The sequence below is a fragment of the Palaemon carinicauda genome, chromosome 37 (assembly GCF_036898095.1).
Source record: "Palaemon carinicauda isolate YSFRI2023 chromosome 37, ASM3689809v2, whole genome shotgun sequence".
NCBI classification, from domain to species: Eukaryota; Metazoa; Arthropoda; class Malacostraca; order Decapoda; family Palaemonidae; genus Palaemon; species Palaemon carinicauda.
This window is the reverse complement of record NC_090761.1, coordinates 28,659,137-28,682,403: the sequence shown is the minus strand read 5'-3', so window position 1 is coordinate 28,682,403 and position 23,267 is coordinate 28,659,137. Positions and strand designations below refer to the sequence as shown.

General features: G+C 40.0%; 1 protein-coding gene across 1 annotated transcript in view; it reads left to right on the top strand.

Moving 5' to 3' along the window:
• Positions 1-23,055, top strand: part of LOC137629247 (uncharacterized) — a 122,728-nt gene extending 99,673 nt beyond the window's left edge. Inside the window, exons 25-28 of the mRNA XM_068360510.1 lie at positions 5,249-5,314; positions 9,657-9,756; positions 22,427-22,556; positions 22,957-23,055. Of these exons, the coding sequence (XP_068216611.1) occupies positions 5,249-5,314; positions 9,657-9,756; positions 22,427-22,556; positions 22,957-23,055 (395 nt within the window). The remainder of the gene's footprint in view (positions 1-5,248; positions 5,315-9,656; positions 9,757-22,426; positions 22,557-22,956) is intronic.
• The last annotated feature ends 212 nt before the right edge of the window (positions 23,056-23,267 follow it).

Here is a 23,267-nt window from a genome sequence, read left to right as displayed (position 1 = left end):
TCCTATTCCAATTAGGGTTGTAGCTAAGCTAATAATAATAATAATAATAATAATAATAATAATAATAATAATAATAATAATAATAATAATTCAGCAGCATATATCTTATTTCACAGACTTATGTACAATCAACACATATCATCACATGACTCCAAACTTCAAAGTATACTATTTATGATCGTATCAATACAAAATACTATCACACACAAACATATTAATTCATAAATGATTAAGTTAGTGCAATAAATGTACCTAAAGCCCTATCTAATATCTAAGTCTATTTCAATGACTTAAAAGCTCAAGATAGAAACGACTGGCGAAATCTAACTGAAGTCCTTTGCGTCAGTAGGCGTAGGAGATGATGATGATGATGATGATGATCAATACAAAATACTATCACACACAAACATATTTATTCATAAATGATTAAGTTAGTACAATAAATGTACCTAACCTATTTAATATCTAAGTCTATTTCAATGATTAAAAAGCCCAAGATAGAGACGACTGGAGAAATCTAACTGAGGTCCTTTGCGTAAGTAGGCGTAGGAGATGATGATGATGATGATGATGATTTCTATGAATGTTTCTAGGTATGGTTTGGTCAGACCTGACGACAGATCGTGGGGCTACCTGCTCCCAGACGGATCCTGGGTTGGCATGATTGGAATGGTACTGAGAAAGGTAAAATTTTCACTTGGGTCTTTAAAGGTATATTACCTACTTGCCCGTTCTATTATTATTATTATTATTATTATTATTATTATTATTATTATTATTATTATTAGCTAAGCAACGTCCCTAGGTAGAAACGCACCATGCCATAAGAGGAAAAATACCAATTTTTGCCTGTATAGCATCTTCCAAAATATTATTATTATTATTATTATTATTAGTAGTAGTAGTAGTAGTAGTAGTAGTAGTACTAGTAGTAGTAGTAGTAGTAGTACTAGTAGTAGTTCTGTGGTGTATTAGTAGTAGTAGTAAAATTATTATTACTATTATTATTACTTGCTAAGCTACAACCCTAGTTGGAAATGCAGAATGCTATAAACCCAGGGTACCCAACATGAAAAATAGCCCAGTGAGGAAAGGAAACAAGGAAAAATAAAATATCTTAAGAATAGTAACAATATTAAAATAAATAGCTCCTATATAAAATATAAAAACTTTAACAAAAAGAAGTGGAAGAGAAATAGGATACAATAAATGAGTCTCATCATTAACATTATAATTATATCTATCATTACTATTATTATTATTGTGATTATTATCATTAACTATAGCTATTATTGCTGTTCTCGCTATTATTGAAATCCATATCGTTATTATCTACCAATAACCCAGAAGTCTTAAAACTATTTATAAACAGAAATTTAATTTTTCCAAATAAGCTGAAGACTCAAGACAATTCCAATTTTCGACTGTCCTGGGGTATAGTTCTCTTGCTTGAGGGTACACTCGGGTGTACTAATCTGTCTTATTTTTCTTCCTCCTTTTTTTTTTTAGTTTTTTTTATAGTTTATATGTGAGATCTATATCAATGCTGTTACTGTTATCAAAATATTCAATTTCCATTCTTTATTATTTCTCTTGTAGTTTATTTATTTCCTTACTCCTTTCCTCACTGGGCTATTTTTCCAAGTTGGAGCCTTTGGGCTTATTCCATCATGCTTTTCAAACTAGGGTTATAGCTTAGGTTATAATAATAATAATAATAATAATAATAATAATAATAATAATAATAATAATAATAATGACCAACCCCTATTTCATTCAGGCAAATCAATTAATATCTCGACTACTTATCTTCGCAGGAGGTAGATATGGCCTTAGGCCCTTTCGGAATCAATCCACTGAGGACGAGTGTGGTTGATTTCACAAAGACAATGTTGGTGGACTACGTCAGGATTGCAGCGAAGCAAGGCGAGACGGAAGTCGATCCCTGGGGCTTTGCAATGCCCCTAGCACCACCAGTTTGGGCAGGGGTACTCGTGGCCTTCATTGTTATGATTGGATTGGTTACGATTTTGTCTTACTCTATACCAATTAGAGAGAGACCTGCTAAGCAAGACGTTTTCGACTATTTCCGCGTCTTCTTGCAACAAGGTTTGTATTCGCTGGAAAGAAGGAGGGCTAGCTATGATAATCCCCAACTGCAAAAAGGCATCAAGTATAGTCGCTGCAGAGATTCCCGGTGAAATAAGCCCCGCCCACTGATGACGTCATAGCTATTCATGTTGCCTCACGTATTAACAGCGGTCACAACACATACCCCTAAATCAATTGCGACCGCTGCTAATGCGGGAGGCAACGTGATTGGCTATGACGTCATCAGGGCACAAGGGACTTATTTCGCGTGGAGACGACGTGATTGGCTATGATAGCATCAAGGGATGGGGCTTATTTTGCTTGGAGACAATGTGATTGGCTATGACATCATCATGGGGTGGGGCTTAATTTGCTTGGAGACAACATGATTGGCTTTGACATCCTCAGGTGGTGGGGCTTATTTTGCCCATAATCTTTGCGGCAACTATAGCAATTTCTGATGTATTGTCAATGAATAACATTATGACACTATTCCTAACAGAGTTGTTCTAGTTTTCTAAAGTTGACACAGAACATTAATGTATTGCAAACGTAACAAATATAAAAGAAAAAAAAATATGAAGTTAATCCCATTTTCAATTAATAATATCCCTATATCTATAAGAGTTATTCTACCATGGTAATAGTTAACTGGGCTCCACAAGGCACTAGAAGAGTTGGAAGACCCAGGCCTACATGGCTGAGGACTATAAAGCATAACTGCACAGTCTCTACAACGTTTAGAACACCTCCAAAAGGCTAAAATCACTGGCTGCACCAACACAAACGTGTATCAATGACAGTTCCTTTACTCAGACAACCTCTAAAGTAGGAAATGATGAATGGAGAAGTATCGATTTAAAAGCTCAAGAGAGAGCTGACAGGGGACATCTAACAGAGGCCCTTTGCGTCAATAGGTGTAGGAGGATATGATAATGATGATGATGACACATGTAATGAGAACAACGAATGGAGGGTAAGGAAGTCCATCATCAAACATTGTGGAATATTTACTGGCAGTGAATCAGACTTCCATTCCTAGATCGTAAAAATTATGCCATTGTGGACGACTAATTACCTTCGCCAACGAAGTTAGAAGGAGGTTATTTTTTACCCCCTGTTTGTGCGTGTTTTTGTTTGTCAACAACTTCCGGGCCACAATTTTAATCGTAATGAAACTTGCAGGGATTGACTGTTGTGTAAAAAGATGGAAATTATTAGATGTTAGAAGGTCAAGGTCACAGAGAGCGGTAGATCAAGAAATAAGGTGCCACGGTGGAGGTCTATGCTCTACTGAGTGCCCCTCTAGTTTATTATGTTTTATATTAATGCTAAATCTTTTTTATTGGGTTGCCAGATCATCCACAGCGAGCAAGAGATACGGAGGTAGTTACTGTAATGCTTGTTTGTAGAGAGAATGGTGGACTATCTGAAGGGCTCTTGAATGACAAAAAAAAAATTCAGATTTAGTTTCAAAATAATGCACATTCTCTTCCTTACTTTTAAGTTGATATTTTCCAGTGTTCAAAAAGATTTGTTTTGAGTCATACCATATTTCTCAACCAGTATTAAAATTTCATAAAACATGTTTCAACTAGAATGGCCACTTGGTAGAGCGCATAGCTTTGCCACTGCCTCAGGATAGGCAATTGAATTATGTACGTTTTGACACTAGATTCATGCAAATCAGTTAAATATTGACCACAATATAGCAAAAAGAGAATTTTGGTTTTTCGTTACCTTGACCTTAACGTTTGATCCAATCACTCCAAAAAATCTAATCAAATTGTCCTTGGATCATGGCCAATCATCCAACCAAAGTTCATGAGATTCAGTCAAACAATTTTAGAGTTATGCGGATTGCAAGACAGACAGACATACAAAAGAAATAAATACGGTACACGCCTTCGCAACGAAGTTGGCGAAGATGATTATATGGTTTAGATCCAAGTTCATGCCTTTTTAAATCGAGTATATCTTTGGCAGATGTGCTGGTCACCTCATACACTTGGTGGTCTCGCATAATGATCTGCGTCTGGATGCTGACCACGCTGATCTTGACCAAGAGCTACAGTGGGAATCTCATGTCACTTCTGGCGGTTCGTTACATACCCCAACCTCTTCAGTCTCTGAGAGAGGTGCTGGATGATTCTTCCATCATCATGGTGTGGGAGAGTAACACAGAATACACACAGTATATAAAGGTAATGTGGGAGAATAACACTGAATATATACAGTATATTAAAGTAATGTTGGAAAGTCATACAGAATACACTCAGTATATAAAGGTAATCTGGGAGAATGACAAAGAGAACACCCAATATATAAAGGTAATGTGAGAGAGTGACACAGAGTATGACAAAGAGAACACCCAATATATAAAGGTAATGTGAGAGAGTGACACAGAGTACAGCCAGTATATAAAGGTAATGTGGAAGAGTGACACAAAGTACCCCCAGTATATAAAGGTAATGTTGAAGAGTGATACAGAGTACATTTAGTATATAAAGAAAATATAGGAGAGTGACACAGCGTACACTCAGTATATAAAGGAAATGTGGGATTGTAACACAGAATACACTTAGTATATAAAGATAAATCAGCCTGCTATTACAATTTGATTTGGCAAATTACTACACATACGATTTTATAATTCAATTTCATAATGGATATGAGGAGTAGATGGAGATGGTTTAGTTATGCTCTTCTCACTCCCCAAGAACGATCAATTCACCAAACGTTTAACTGGGCTCCACAAGGCACTAGTAGAGATGGAAGACCCAGGCCTACATGGCTGAGGACTTTGAAGTGTGAAGTAGGAGATGATGAATGGAGAAGTATTGATTTAAAAGCTCAAGATAGGGACGACTGCCCAAATCTAACAGAGCCCCGTTGCGTCTATAAGCGTAGAAGATGATGATGAACTAGAAATTATGATTCTTAACTTTAATATCTTAACTGGAAACTAATCTATTCATTTTATAATGTTGAGTCAAATGATACTTTTCATCAGGACAATTATGTAACATGTAATTTCTTCAGAGTGTGACTTCGGGTATATTCCACGAAGTGGCCCAATCCGAGGAGATTGGCCGCATGGCCTACACAACAGGGAGCGAATATGGAGTCACTTTGGAGAACTCGGTTGCAGAGGGAGACCATGTTCTGATCATTGAGGACCTTTCTCTGAGGATGCTTCTGGCTGAGCATTTCACTAAAACAGGTTGGTTGAAGATGGTCTTGATGGAAAGTTTCATTATCTGTAATTACTATTGATAAAAGTATTTGAACTTTCACATTTCTCTCTAAATAGGCTCATCTAAAATAAAAGAGATGATAAGTGCACTTGTGTACAAATAAATCAACATACATTTAGGCTCTTCATACACTACATACAGTATACTGTATATATATATATATATATATATATACAGTATATATATATATATATATATATACTGTATATATATATATATATATATACATATACATATAATATATGTACATATACTGTATAACTGTATACTACACACATATTTATATATATATATAAATATATATATAATCTATGAACATAAACTGTATAATTGTATACTATACACACACATATATATATATACAAACACACACACACATATATATATACATATACATACACATATACATACATATATATATATATATATATATATACAAATATATATAACAACTAACCATGGGGGAAAAATGAATATATTGAATCATGACTATTTTCGTCCTTCTTCTTTAAGAGGAATTGAAGAAAACAAAAATACTGAGGATTCACTCAATACTCTCATTATCACTAAGGTTCACACATACACACACACACACACTCACACACACACACACACACACACACACATATATATATATATATATATATATATACTATTGTTATATTGTTATATAGCCAACCCGGAGTCACTTCATTGCACAGATGAAAAGCTTTATACTTAAAAGACCAAACGTTCATAATTTTAAGCACAAAACCTACTTTAATATTATTCCCATATAACAGGATCAGGAAAGCCACTGTTAATATAAAATCTCAAAGCAATAACAGAGGATTTTCTAAATCCTCAAAACTGATTTACAGAATAATCTCAGCAAATTTTACCAACAAAACTAAGCAATTGTGAGAGGCCCCAATTAGGCAATACCATCCTTTACATTCAGATCTTCTTGGACAGTTCCATCCTGTTCGTAATACTAGGCAGGATATTAATTCTAATAGTCGGGCCTTCTCCATCATGAGGCTCGATACTAAACAGTATTCTAGAAGTTTTATTCCAGCTGTGACCAAGTTGTGGAATGACCGTCCTAATCGGGTAGTTGAATCGGAACTTCAAAAGTTCAAACTTGCAGCAAATGCTTTTATGCTGAATAGGCTGAAATAAGTCTCTTTTTATGGTTTATACATAAAAGATTTGTTTTAATGTTGTTACTGATCTTAAAATATGTTATTTTAATTGTTCATTACTTCTCTTGTAGTTCATTTATTTCCTTGTTTCCTTTCCTCACTGGGCTATTTTTCCTTGTTGGAGCCCTTTGGCTTATAGCATTCTGCTTCTCCAACTAGGGTTGTAGCTTAGGCAGTAATAATATATTCAGTAGAGTGTAAAGTTTTTATGTTGAACAGGCTGACATAAGTCTCAATATAGTTTATATGTGAAATATGTGTTATAATATTGTTACTGTTTTTAAAATATTTTATTTTAATTGTTCAATACTTCTTATATCGTTTATCTATTTCCTTATTTCCTTTCCTCAACGGGCTATTTTTCCATGTTGAAGCCCTTGGGCTTATAGCATCTTCCTTTTCTAACTAGGGTTGTAGCTTAGCTAATAATAATAATAATAATAATAATAATAATAATAATAATAATAATAACTGAGAGGTGAGGTGAATGCAACTAAACTTACATTAAACAGACATCGAGCTTAAATACCAGGACTTGCGAGCAAGAGCGTCACGAAAAATTCACACAAAATTATTCATGAGTTGTCAGGCTTATATAGGTTGGTTTATCAACAGTGCCGGGAAGAGCAAGTGATAAGATAAGAAAAAACTAAACCGTTATAGTGTACGAGTGTGTATGAAACAATTGCCGTGCAAAAGTAACTAGAGGGTCACTCAGTAGAGCACATACCTCTGCCACAACAGCTCATTTCTCAACCTTTTGCTCGACCTTGACCTTGCCCTTTGACATTAACATATATCAATAGGCGTGGATTTTCATACACTAATATATGAGCCAAGTTTGAAGCCTCTGTGACAACGATGTCCAAACTTATGGCTGATTACGTGAATTGGACATTTAGCTTGACCGTGACCTTGACCTTCCAAAATTTAATCATTTCCAGCTTTTTACACAAGAGTTAATCCCTGCAAGTTTCATTACTCTACCATTTAAATTGTTGCCACGAAACTGTACACAAACAAACACACCCACACACGAGCAAACGCACAAATAGGGCCGAAAATAATCTCCTTCCAACTTCGTTGGCGGAGATAAATATCTGACCAGAAAAAAACGGATTTTAAATGACTTACAATTATAGAAGAGATGGAGTTCTATGAAAATGATAAATATCTCAAAAAAAAAAATTTTTTTTGCCGTTATTATCATTATCATTATTACTAGATAAGTTACAACCCTAGTTAGAAAAGCAAGATGCTATAAGCCAAAGGGCTCCAACAGGGAAAAATAGCCCATTGAGGAAAAGAAATAAGGAAATAAAAAAAAACGACATAAGAAGTAATGAACAATTAAAATAAAATATTTTAGAAACACTAACAACATTAAAACATCTTTCATATATAAACAATAAAAAGAATTATGTGCCCCCGTTCAACATAAAAACATTTGCTGCAAGTTTGAACTTTTGAAGTTCTACTGATTCAACTATCCCACTGGGAATAAACAAATAGAAATAAACCTTTGCCTAATACTTATCTGAACATTAATTGAAAGAAAAAAAATTACTAACAATTACAAAGGACTATTCAAATGGTGAATTAAATAGTAAATCAACATGTTATTTACATCAACAAATTGGCGAAGAAATTACCCAATAATGAAGAGCTGATAATGAAGCACAGGGACATTGAATATGCATGAAAATTACCTCAGTAAATTAATAATTGTATGTATCGAGAATTACATAGAACTCAAATTGATTGAAACTATTTACGATCAGTATTAATATGGTCCTAATTTGTACCAATAACAGTTTTAGAATATTGAAAAATATCAAATATATAAATATATATGTATATATATATATATATATATATATATATATATATATATATATAAATATATATATGGGTGTGTATGCATATTTTTATATATACTCATTTTGTATATATGAATGTCTTTGTATGCATTTATATAGTATATCCATATACTTTCATAAATAAACATATATAGACATATATATGCACATACATAGACACATTCACAAACACACACACATATATATACATATATATATATATATATATATACAGTATATATATATATATATATATGCATATGCATATAGGCCTACTATATGCCTATATATATATATATATATATATATAATATAAATATGTATAAATATTCATATTCATACATATATATACGTATATATACATATATGCAAGTATGCATATATGAGTATATATATATATATATATATATACATGTGTGTGTATAAATGTATATATGCATAAATCATATATATTTACGTATACATACGTACCTATTAATGACAACATTATACATAACTGAGGTGAGGGTCCACTGTAAAAGCAAGTAAAGCGATAATAGCTTATATCTAAGTAGATAAAGATTAACTGTTATCGATAACATTAGCAATAAAAGGCAAAACCAAACATTTATCAAGATTAAACATTCAATAGATTTTGCAAATTAGCAATATAAATACCATTAAACAAATGGGATCCTTGAGAGCAATTATTAGTAATCATACGCAATTTTCATATATTTTATGAAGAAATTAATTGATGTTTGATTGAATCTAACAGAAGATATTTTCTATTACCGATGGTTCATATAATATTTAATATGTTCAATATGCACAGGAATATATGAAATATTAAACAGTTTAATTTTTTTCAAAATGTTTAGTAAATCCCTTTTATTATTATTACCAGCCACCCGTTGAGATACTACCGCTAGAGAGTTATAGAGACCTTTGACTGCTCAGACAGTACTACTTTCCATCCTTCTCTCAGGTTACGGTTCATTTTTCATTTGTCTACACATACACTGAATAGACTGGACTATTCTTTACATATTCTCCTCTGTCCTCATACATCTGACCACACTGAGATTACCAAACAATTCTTCTTTACACATGGGGTTAACTACCGCACTGTAATTGTTCGGTGGCTACTTTCCTCTTGGTAAGGGTAGAGGAGACTCTTTAGCTATAGTTAAGCTACAACCCCAGTTAGGAAAGCAGGATGCTATAGGCCCAAGGGCTCAAGCAGGGTAAAATAATGTAGATTTTTTCTCTCTCTATCCAAACAGGTAACTGTGAATTCTACATGTCCAGCGAACTATTCTTACCTTCAGCAATGGCTATGATAACTCAGAAGAATAGCCCTTTACGGCCAGCCATGGATGACAGGTAAGATATTCTCATTTTAAGCAATATCTTTATAAGCCTTGAATTCTTTAATGGTTGTTAAAAGGAAGTTGCTTAGATTCTGATATGAAGAGTCGCTCACAACTATCCTCTCCTATATAATAAAGAGCAAACATCTGACTATATATATATATACATACATACATACATATATATATATATATATATATATATATAATAAATATATATAATAAATATATATGTGTATACATATATATATTATTATTATTATTATTATTATTATTATTATTATTATTATATGATGATAGCTCCCTGGTCTGGGCACCAAAATATATATTATACTGTTTCGTGATTGAGAACCGAACATATAATATTATATATACTATGACTGGCAAGGTAATCAACCTCTCGAATTCCAAACTCACTTGTTTGCTATTACATTAAAACTGTTACACTTTAAAATATTAATACATGAATTCTGAGACAGTTAAATAGCTCCCAGACAGCAATATATAAAACACTAAATATCCAAAGGTCTCTTGGGTAATTATCATTACGAATAAACTTACTGTGGTTCATTAACAGGATACAAGCATAACTATTCTAAACAGTGATGATTGGAATATTACACTCTTTACAAAAATACAAATATTCTATCTAAATTGCAACACTGAAAAAAACTTACATAATTACAAAATAAGTCACTCGAAATATTAAGTCTGAACAAAACTTAGATTAAGACAAAAATATTACGATCTGAAAATTATATGATGACTTCACTTTAAATGCTAAATCTGAATATTCCTTAGACTAACAGAAAAGGAATAACTCTTATGAAATTAAACAATCGCTTGTTTCACTTGATATTAAATCTGAGTACAATATTGAAGTTTGACACTTAATGAAAAATAGATAACCAGATCACAATAAAATTACCTAACCTTCCTACAGGGCCAATTATAAAACCTTTACACAATGTCAACACTCACCCTAGTACAATGAATTCAAAATCACCGTTTCGGCTTACGTATCTTTTCAACTCACGATTTGCTTTGGGGCACAGAGTTACTAAGGAGAGGCCACACTATAGGTACTCGGAGGAAGAGAGAGGGAATTTTTGGCTCTTTCACAAGACGACTGCTTCTCTACTACTGCTATGCAGCCTTGGGGGTCGCTTTTTTAAGACTTAGCTACTTCCAGAAACTTCCAGGACTGAGATCTGGAAGAGTGGGGGGCCAGGGCAAGGCATCAGAGTTACCAAGTATTGCTCTCTCGACCATATTCACCCAAAAAGGAGACGAACTCTCTCAGTCAGCTAGCTCCATACACCCTTTGTCCCCGAAATAAAAAAAGATAACATCCTATCACTAGGTTTTTCGCAAATTTTCCAAAGCACATGGTGCACTGCGTATTCTCTCACAAACCTGACGCAATACCTCCTAAAATATAAAAGAACATTACATAAGCCCTTGTTCATATCGTGTATGATCACATAACACTCTCAAACAGTTTACGTAAGACTTCATAAAATATATACGCAATATAAAAAGTTAATTCTTAAAAATAACGTAAATTTACATATACTAACTTGAATAAGGAATACAATGAAATTAATGACGAAGGTCTCAAGCAATTTACATAATATACTCACGCCTAGACGAGCAGAACTCATCTTAAGAGCTGGCTAACCTCTCTTCAATGCACAAATAAAATAGAAATAAAATCATTATTAAACTACTGTATTTACTCTACACTAGACCAGCTTCGTAAGATATATATATATATATATATATATATACGTATGTACATAATTTCTTATTATGCCGAGCGGCATTGCCAAACGTATGACTATTCAGTCACTCCCCTTCCCTCGGGTATGGGGAAGAGCAAGTAGTCATACCTTTTAAAAGGGGTTACCCCGAGAGGTTAACTTGGAAACCACAAACTCCCACAAATTGCCGAACCACTCGGGTTTAGGTTAGGAAAAGGGGATGAGATGGGAAGTGTTGAAACTGTGTGCTTATTTTCAAATCTATCTGAAATAATTAGCCATCATTTTAGACTGGTCGCATACACTAGCATAAAATAAAAGTAAACGGGTGGCCATAATTATAATGCCCTAATAAACAACTTGCTTTAGTCCAATCGAGGTTTTCTTATTGTATGTGTATTTGAGAGCTTGTGTATGTACATCCTTATGTAGAATTCAACGACTAGTGGATAAAGAACCTATAAAAACTGGGTATCATAAAGGGTTATGGTGGCCTATTGGGCTTGGGCACTGATAATATAAATATAAATATATATACATATATATATATATATATAAAGAGAGAGAGAGAGAGAGAGAGAGAGAGAGAGAGAGAGAGAGTATATATATATGCATATAAATAAATACATATATGTGCATATATATGTATATATATATATATATATATATAATTATGTATGTATATACACATGTGTAGATTTACTGTATATATACATGGATACATATTGTACAGTATATATATATATATATATATATGTATTTATACATATATATATATGTATTTATACATATATATATATATATGTATTTATACATATATATATATATATATATATACACATGTAAATTTACTGTATGTATACCTGGATACATACTGTACAGTATATATATATATATATATATAATTTTAAACAATTTTTATTTTTCCTAACATACTCACCGAGAACTACTTTCTATAGGAGAGTCACTTGACCTCTCAATCTCGACCAAGATTTTCCCGCGTTACCCCCTTATCTCGCTCCATATAGTTTCTACCCCCGCCGCCAGGATACGCCCTGAGGGCAGGATTAGGGCAGGTCACTGCCTTCCCGGGTCAGCCTCCTCATTAAGTTCGACGTTTAGCACAACTCGGCAATGTAAGAATGGCACTCGGGGACGGACGGGAGGGCCATTACCCGAAAGTAGTTCTCGGTGAGTATGTTAGGAAAAATAAAAATTGTTTAAAATTTTTGATTTGTTCCGACACAATATACTCAGCGAGAACTACTTTCTATAGGAGACTTACACCTTAGGAGGCGGGAGAGCCATTCTGCCACTTGGTCTGGCACATAGTGCCTGGAGGGCTAAGGATTGCGGGGGTACAGAGAGCGGATAGAGGGTAACTGCGGAAACCTTACGCTTATATTTTAAGACTCACCTCTTAACATCTTCTCTACTGAATCTTCTCCTGAAGAAGTAGGGACGAGTCTATTCACCGTTGGGGACGTCTTCTAGCCTGCCGCTACACAGCCTGAAGGGCGGCGATGACTGTCCCAATGGAGAATCCATCCAAAGACTTTCTTGAATAGTCTTTGAGATAGTGGGCAGTGAAGGTCGACTGGTGCGACCAAGTGCCGGCCTGTAGGATCTGCCCCACTGCCATGTTTCTCTCAAAGGCCAAGGAAGTGCTCAGGCCTCTGATGTCATGGGGGCGGGGAGTGCCTGGTACTGCCACCTTGTCCTCATCATAAGTCCTAGTGATGACTTGTCTCAGCCAGAAGGAAATAGTGTTCTTGGAGACTTGCTTCTTATTAACACCTGAGGAGACGAAGAGGTTCTTGGTACCTGGGCGGAGATGAGCCGTCCTTTCCAGGTATATATATATATATGTATATATATAATAAATATATATAATAAATATATATATGTGTATATATATATATATATATATATATATATATTATTATTATTATTATATGATGATAGCTCCCTGGTCTGGGCACCAAAAATATATATTATACTATGTTTCGTGACTGAGAACCGAACATATAATATTATATATACTATGACTGGCAAGGTAATCAACCTCTCGAATTCCAAACTCACTTGTTTGCTATTACATTAAAACTGTTACACTTTAAAATATTAATACATGAATTCTGAGACAGTTAAATAGCTCCCAGACAGCAATATATAAAACACTAAATATCCAAAGGTCTCTTGGGTAATTATCATTATGAATAAACTTACTGTGGTTCATTAACAGGATACAAGCATAACTATTCTAAACAGTGATGATTGGAATATTACACTCTTTACAAAAATACAAATATTCTATCTAAATTGCAACACTGAAAAAACTTACATAATTACAAAATAAGTCACTCGAAATATTAAGTCTGAACAAAACTTAGATTAAGACAAAAATATTACGATCTGAAAATTATATGATGACTTCACTTTAAATGCTAAATCTGAATATTCCTTAGACTAACAGAAAAGAAATAACTTTTATGAAATTAAACAATCGCTTGTTTCACTTGATATTAAATCTGAGTACAATATTGAAGTTTGACACTTAATGAAAAATAGATAACCAGATCACAATAAAATTACCTAACCTTCCTACAGGGCCAATTATAAAACCTTTACACAATGTCAACACTCACCCTAGTACAATGAATTCAAAATCACCGTTTCGGCTTACGTATCTTTTCAACTCACGATTTGCTTTGGGGCACAGAGTTACTAAGGAGAGGCCACACTATAGGTACTCGGAGGAAGAGAGAGGGAATTTTTGGCTCTTTCACAAGACGAATGCTTCTCTACTACTGCTATGCAGCCTTGGGGGTCGCTTTTTTAAGACTTAGCTACTTCCAGAAACTTCCAGGACTGAGATCTGGAAGAGTGGGGGGCCAGGGCAAGGCATCAGAGTTACCAAGTATTGCTCTCTCGACCATATTCACCCAAAAAGGAGACGAACTCTCTCAGTCAGCTAGCTCCATACACCCTTTGTCCCCGAAATAAAAAAAGATAACATCCTATCACTAGGTTTTTCGCAAATTTTCCAAAGCACATGGTGCACTGCGTATTCTCTCACAAACCTGACGCAATACCTCCTAAAATATAAAAGAACATTACATAAGCCCTTGTTCATATCGTGTATGATCACATAACACTCTCAAACAGTTTACGTAAGACTTCATAAAATATATACGCAATATAAAAAGTTAATTCTTAAAAATAACGTAAATTTACATATACTAACTTGAATAAGGAATACAATGAAATTAATGACGAAGGTCTCAAGCAATTTACATAATATACTCACGCCTAGACGAGCAGAACTCATCTTAAGAGCTGGCTAACCTCTCTTCAATGCACAAATAAAATAGAAATAAAATCATTATTAAACTACTGTATTTACTCTACACTAGACCAGCTTCGTAAGAATATATATATATATATATATACATATATATATATATATATACGTATGTACATAATTTCTTATTATGCCGAGCGGCATTGCCAAACGTATGACTATTCAGTCACTCCCCTTCCCTCGGGTATGGGGAAGAGCAAGTAGTCATACCTTTTAAAAGGGGTTACCCCCGAGAGGTTAACTTGGAAACCACAAACTCCCACAAATTGCCGAACCACTCGGGTTTAGGTTAGGAAAAGGGGATGAGATGGGAAGTGTTGAAACTGTGTGCTTATTTTCAAATCTATCTGAAATAATTAGCCATCATTTTAGACTGGTCGCATACACTAGCATAAAATAAAAGTAAACGGGTGGCCATAATTATAATGCCCTAATAAACAACTTGCTTTAGTCCAATCGAGGTTTTCTTATTGTATGTGTATTTGAGAGCTTGTGTATGTACATCCTTATGTAGAATTCAACGACTAGTGGATAAAGAACCTATAAAAACTGGGTATCATAAAGGGTTATGGTGGCCTATTGGGCTTGGGCACTGATAATATAAATATAAATATATATATACATATATATATATATATATATAGAGAGAGAGAGAGAGAGAGAGAGAGAGAGAGAGTATATATATATATGCATATAAATAAATACATATATGTGCATATATATGTATATATATATATATATATATATAATTATGTATGTATATACACATGTGTAGATTTACTGTATATATACATGGATACATATTGTACAGTATATATATATATATATATATATGTATTTATACATATATATATATGTATTTATACATATATATATATATATATATATAAATATGTATTTATACATATATATATATGTATTTATACATATATATATATATATATATATATTTATACATATATATATATATATACACGTGTAAATTTACTGTATGTATACCTGGATACATACTGTACAGTATATATATATATATATATATAAAATTTTAAACAATTTTTATTTTTCCTAACATACTCACCGAGAACTACTTTCTATAGGAGAGTCACTTGACCTCTCAATCTCGACCAAGATTTTCCCGCGTTACCCCCTTATCTCGCTCCATATAGTTTCTACCCCCCGCCGCCAGGATACGCCCTGAGGGCAGGATTAGGGCAGGTCACTGCCTTCCCGGGTCAGCCTCCTCATTAAGTTCGACGTTTAGCACAACTCGGCAATGTAAGAATGGCACTCGGGGACGGACGGGAGGGCCATTACCCGAAAGTAGTTCTCGGTGAGTATGTTAGGAAAAATAAAAATTGTTTAAAATTTTTTGATTTGTTCCGACACAATATACTCAGCGAGAACTACTTTCTATAGGAGACTTACACCTTAGGAGGCGGGAGAGCCATTCTGCCACTTGGTCTGGCACATAGTGCCTGGAGGGCTAAGGATTGCGGGGGTACAGAGAGCGGATAGAGGGTAACTGCGGAAACCTTACGCTTATATTTTAAGACTCACCTCTTAACATCTTCTCTACTGAATCTTCTCCTGAAGAAGTAGGGACGAGTCTATTCACCGTTGGGGACGTCTTCTAGCCTGCCGCTACACAGCTTGAAGGGCGGCGATGACTGTCCCAATGGAGAATCCATCCAAAGACTTTCTTGAATAGTCTTTGAGATAGTGGGCAGTGAAGGTCGACTGGTGCGACCAAGTGCCGGCCTGTAGGATCTGCCCCACCGCCATGTTTCTCTCAAAGGCCAAGGAAGTGCTCAGGCCTCTGATGTCATGGGGGCGGGGAGTGCCTGGTACTGCCGCCTTGTCCTCATCATAAGTCCTAGTGATGACTTGTCTCAGCCAGAAGGAAATAGTGTTCTTGGAGACTTGCTTCTTATTAACACCTGAGGAGACGAAGAGGTTCTTGGTACCTGGGCGGAGATGAGCCGTCCTTTCCAGGTACTTCCTGAGCGTCCTGACTGGGCATAACTTCAGGTCTTCCGTATTGCCCGTCTTGGGGATGGCCGGAATTGAGAAACCTTCAAACCTCGGGTCCCAGACTGCTGGGTTCTGAGTCTTTGCTACAAAGGAGGGTACGAACTTGAAGGATACCTCCCTCCACCCTTTGGAGTGTGCCACGTCGTAGGACAGATCATGGATCTCACCTACTCTCTAAGCTGAAGCCAAGGCTAGCAAGAAGACTGTCTTGAGGGTGAGGTCTTTGTCCCCGATATCTTTGAGGGGTTCAAAGGGAGGACGACACAGCATTTTCAGAACCTTGGCCAGGTCCCATCTGGGCACTCTCCTGGCTTGAGGAGGACAGGACTGCTCGAAACTTCTAATCAGCATCGCTATGTGTCTTGAGGTCCCCAGGTCGATGCCTTTCAGGAGAAAGACTTGGCCTAAGGCTGCTCGTACTCCTTTAATAGCTGGGATTGACATCCCTATTTTATCCCTAAGGTACACGAGAAAGTCAGCTATGTCAGGGACCGAGGCTTTAAGAGGTCTTATGTGTTTTGCCGCGCACCACTTCGTAAAGGCAGCCCACTTCGCCTGGTAGACCACGGTAGAGGATTTTCTTAGGTATAGGGACATCCTCTTAGCTGTGGAGGAGGAGTACCCCTCCTTCTTCAGGAGCCGCTCGATAGTCTCCAGGCGTGAAGCCGAAGAGAGAGAGGGTTGTCGTGGAACTTGAGGAAGTGAGGCTGACTCAGCAGATCTGGCCTGGGGGGCAGAGGCCAAGGCGGATGGCTTGCCAGGTCTTTTAGATCCGCGAACCACTCTCTCTCCAGCCACCAGGGCGCTACCAAAGTCATCCTTAGGTTTTGGGAGGCTCTTACTCTGTTGAGCACCTGCCTTAACAGCGTGAAGGGGGGAAAGGCATATACGTCCAGGTTGTCCCACTTGTGCTGGACGGCGTCTTCTAGGGCTGCTCCTTCGTCTGGTACCGGGGAGCAATAGACCGGTAGCTTGGCGTTGAGCTTTGTTGCGAAGAGGTCCATCACCGGGGAGCCCCAGCGTTGAAGGATGAGTCTGGCCACTTCCGGGTGTAGGGACCACTCCGTCCCTACTATCTGACCCATTCTGCTGAGGCCGTCGGCTAGCACGTTTCTTTTCCCGGGGATGAACCTTGCTAGAAGTATCACCTGGTGCTCGTCCGCCCAATGCAGGATGTTTATGGTGAGGTCACACAGTTCTTTCGACTTCATGCCACCTTGCTTCTTTATGTAGGCTACCACCGTGGTGTTGTCGCACATTAGGGCCACGGTGTTTCCCTTCAACCGACTTGCAAAGTGCAGACATGCCTTCTGTACTGCTTTTAGCTCCAGGACGTTGATGTGGAGATGCCTTTCGGTCTCCGACCAGGTACCGCTTGCTGTTTCCTCCCGCAGGTGGGCTCCCCACCCTAGGCTGGAGGCGTCTGTGAACAGGAGAAACTCGGGGGGACAGGACCCGAGGGGCATCCCCTTGAGGGAGTTCGACTGGCATCGCCACCATTCTAAGGCTGCTCTCGTGTCCGGAAGGACCGGAATCAACGCTTTCTGAGAGCCTGTCTGGGACCATAGGACCTTGAGGTTCCATTGTACGGGTCTGAGCCGTATCTTCCCTTGGGGAACCAGTTTCTCTAATGAGACCAGGTGACCTATCAGCCTCTGCCAGTCTTTCGCCCTCCTGGAAAGCTCCGACAGGAACGGCTGAATGATATTGATGAGGTTCTGTATCCTGTCTTCCGAGGGGAAGGCCTTCCGAGGGGAAGGCCTTCCCCTGCACGGTGTCCAACGTCATACCCAAGTACCCCATTCTGTTAGGTTCGATTTTTCCAGGTTGATAATGATTCCCAGACTCCTGCAGAATTGGAGGAGGTCCTTCCCTTGCTCTTCCAAGAGGGCCTTTGAGCTGGAAAGGAGCAACCAGTCGTCCAGGTATCTGATGAGACGGATACCTCGTTCGTGAGCCCATACTGAGACCGTCGCGAAGACCCTCGTGAACACTTGAGGGGCCGTCGACAGGCCGAAGCAGAGGGTCCTGAACTGCAGGATCTGGGAGCCCCATTTTAGCCGGAGGAACTTCCGACTCGACGGGTGGACCGGGATCTGGAAGTACGCGTCTTTGAGGTCGATCATCATCATAAAATCCTTCTCCCTCAAGGACATCAGGACGGATTTTGGGGTGTCCATCTTGAAGTTCGTCTTCTTGACGAACTTGTTGAGGGCCGACAGGTCTATCACTGGTCTCCACCCACCCACCCCCCCCCCCCCCCCCCCCCGTTGCTTTCTCCACCAGGAACAGGCGGCTGTAGAAGCCTGGCCCTGGGAGATGGACTTCTTCCATGGCTCCCTTCTCTAACATGGAGGAAACTTCTTTTTGCAGGGTGGCCCTTTTCAACGGGTCCCTGGGAGCCAACCATTCTGTCTGGGTGGCTGGAATAAGAGGGGGTGGATCCGCTATGAAGGGGACCCTGTAGCATTCTTTCAGGACGGACACCGTCCAAGCATCCGCCCCATGCGTTTTCCATGCTTGCCAATGAGGTCGTCTGAGGCATCCCCCAACCCGAGGCTTGGGCGGGAGTAGGGGGCCTCTCCCTCTACCTTTTCCTAGAGGGGCGGCCTGATCTGCCCCCTCTTCGAGGCGGAGTAACCTGACCTGAAGGAGCTGGCAGAAGCTGGAGCTCCCCTGCGGGAGGGCTGAGGGGTTGTTGTCCAGGAGGAGGAGGGGGCGTCCCTCCTCGAAGAGCTGGGGGTGGCCTGAGGAGTCACGGCACTATCCGAGACTGATCTCCTGTAAGGAGGGCCTCCTGGAGGATGTTTGTCTGGGGGCGTTGGTCTCTCTCCTCTTGGACACCTTCTCCATTAGCACTTCTAGCTCCTTCAACGGAAACAGCGACTCACCTCCTAGGGGTAGGCTACGAACCACTCGGGCCTCTCTGTCCGGGATTTTCCTTGCCAACTTAGAAAGCACTGTGTCCCGTTTTCTAAGGACCCAGTTGGCCGTCAAGGAGAGTGCCTGGTAAGCCATAAACTTGAGGGCTTTCCCCCCGGAGGTGAGAAGGTCCGTCAGGAGACCTTGTTGCTCAGGATCGTCGGGGTCTGTGGAGGCTCGTACGTTCACCAACGTGGAGGCCCACCAGTCCAGCCATGAGGAGACGTTCACAAGATCTCTTGACATCTCCTCCATCATGGCGGCTTCAGTGGGTGAGAAGGACACAGGGGCTGAAGAGGCCCTTTCGTCCAAGCCGCCTTGTCCCAGGATGTCCAAGGCTGGGTCCACCCTACAGGGACCTGGGCGCCGTCCTTCCGGAATATAAACCTTGCCCTGTGGTTTGAGACCTTGGAGGAGTTTTGAGGCACTCTGGGACTTGGGGGCCCCCGCACTGCTGGCCACCAAGTTATCAATGTATTCTTGTCCCAGTACTAGGTCTGGGGCGAGAGGAAGGGCCAGGGAGGACTTCGGCAGGGCGTCACGGTGAGTGTATCTCAGGAGGCTCGACCTCCAGGCATTCACCTTAGGCGCCGAGGGTTCTGGAATTCCATGGAGCCTCCTGATGAGACCTACCACCCTTCTGTAGGCGGAGTCCTCCGACGGGGAAGCCTCGCCTCCGTCGGCCGAGGCCTCGGCTTGGCGTGGGGGCGCCGTGCTTGGACGGTAGACAGGTCGTTCTCCTCTTGGTTCCAGGGAGGTCGACCCGTAACCGTAGGGCGCTCCGTACGCGGGTGGGTCTCGCCGTAGGGCGGGAGTCACCGGCTCCGGGAGGGCCTTCGACTGCCCCAAGGCTCTGGAAGAGGGGGACACGGTCCCGGTGGGATGACCCGACCACGGGAACCGGTCCTTCCTGCTCGACGACCGCCCCAGCTGGGCTGGTTCGGTCGGGCTGCCTTCTTGGAAGCGCGTTTCCCCCCGCTGGGCGGGGTGAACCGGAGGCCTCGAGGACTTGTGCCTAAGAGCGAGGTCCTTCCTGTGTGGCAGGTCGAGCGGTTCTAGGCTGTGCGTAGGTAGCGACAACCTAGAGACTCGTTCACTGGACCGAGAGTCTGGAGAGCGGTGCCTTCTGGACTCTCATGAAGGGACGTAGACCCATTCGCCGCCGGGAGAGACATCCCTCCTGTACTTACGGGAGTGAGAGCGGGGGCGCTTCCTGCTGTGCCGCGACCTCGACCTGGAGCGGGAACGATCGCTTTCGGCCCGCTCTCTCTTCCGGTGTCGTTTCTCCCTGAGTTCTCCTCCGGAGGATGAATCTGCCTCCGAAGAGTCTGAGGGCGCCACGTTCCTCGCGTAACGGCTGCTTGAGTGATGCGCGGGGGAAGCTCTTCGCCGTCGATCGTCCGAGACAGGATGTTGAAGGAAGTCCTCGGGAACTGCTGTAGAGATCGAGGGCACTGTGTCTACTCTATCCCTGCTAGGAGGCCAGGGGCCCAGGGACATGTCCATCCTTAGCGGTGACCTCCCCAGAGTCTTCGGCAATTTCCATCCGAAGGCATCGCTACTCGGGCGGCGAACTCTAGCGTGGTTGTCTTCTGGAGGGGGAGAACCCGACGCACCGGCCCACGAGGGCGGGGGGGGACTCCGAAATAGCAACACTGCCCCACACTGGGTCTTCTGAGGAAGCGTGATCCCCTGCCACGTGGCCCGATTCCCCCGAAGCACTAGCGGCCCTTCCGTTCTCTCCAGAGGTGCCAGCCCTTGGTTCCTCCCTCACACTGGGTTCACCGGGGAGAACACTATGGCTAACTATAACACTGGGGGCTTGTTGCCCGCTCCTCTGCGAAGGAGACGGAGAGGCCGAGGCTTCGTCGGACCGATCACTGACCGACGGTAAAGAGGACACGCCACTCACTTTCTTTGGGGGAACGCTTAGACGACTTCTTCTTCTTGGTACTATACCGTACCCACTGTATGCCGTCCCAACTTACGCACTCCGGACACGTGTCCGAGGAGGAGCAAACTTTACCCCTGCACGTGGAACAAAGGGAAAGAGGGTCCACTTCTGGCTTAGGGAGGAAAGCCCCACACGACTTTCCGGCTCTAGGACCAGGGCAACGACGCACATGCTCCATCGTTCGCACACGAAGGGGCCAACACTATCGAGTTACAAGAACACTGGATATACGCAAGGGGGACGTACTGAAAACACTTTGCGAAAACGCACTACGCAGAAAAACCACAAGTCCCCACACTGGAAACACGTGGAATCACAACGCGCCAAAGGATCGAGAGTTAAGCGAGAGGGTGAGATGTTTCACATCTCACGACCAAGAACTTAATGAGGATGCTGACCCGGGAAGGCAGTGACCTGCCCTAATCCTGCCCTCAGGCCGTATCCTGGCGGCGGGGGTAGAAACTATATGGAGCGAGATAGGGGGGTAACGCGGGAAAATCTTGGTCGAGATTGAGAGGTCAAGTGACTCTCCTATAGAAAGTAGTTCTCGCTGAGTATATTGTGTCGGAACAAATATATATATATATATATATATATGAGTATATCTGTGTGTGTATGTATGTAAGTCTATTCACATTGTTTATTCCAGGATAAAAGCTTTAACTGAGAGCGGCCTCTACAACTACTGGATCAAAAACACCGTACCTAATTCCACATCATGTAGTAATCCCCCGAGCAGGATTACTGTTGAATCAACTCTAAAAATCTCTAACATATGGGTAGGTAACCATACAGATATATAATACAGATTTATATCAATCACCTAAAATCAGCCTCCTGGCTAGTACAGTGTAAAACGTGTTCGCCTAGTATTTGCATGGCAGCAGATCGACCCCTGTCGACTGGGGGAGTCCACTGACGTGGCTTGACACCACAGTGGGGGGTTGGGCTTGCCCAGCTGAGTATCTATTCTGGTGAGTATCTATTCTGATGAGACTGGAACTGAAACCAAATACCTTTAGACAACTTCAAGCCATTGCAAATTCTATTCCTGTTGATAAATGACCAGTTTCAAAATATTTTCAAATGCACATATAAAGAATATACACTTCATGTGCTATATAAAGTTCTGCTATAATCTTTAATTCTGAGATTACTCTCATCCTTTTCTTATTTCAGGGAATGTTTGTGATGCTTGGCTGCGGATTCCTTCTGAGCAGTGTTGCTCTTTGTATGGAAATGACCTTTCAAAAACTATCTGAAGCCAACCATATGTAGATTAGGGTGGCGCGGTGGGGTGGTGGATGATATGGAGAGAAGAAGTTTGTAGGAAGAGGATACCTTTGATAGGAGGCATTGGAGAGGACGCATCAAACAACCGACCCCTTAACGTAGGGATAACGCTGGGGAAGAAGATATGCAGATTTGGTTTTTAAACACAATAAAGCTTAGTCGCTCATGATATAGACTTAGTATAACTACGATCAAAC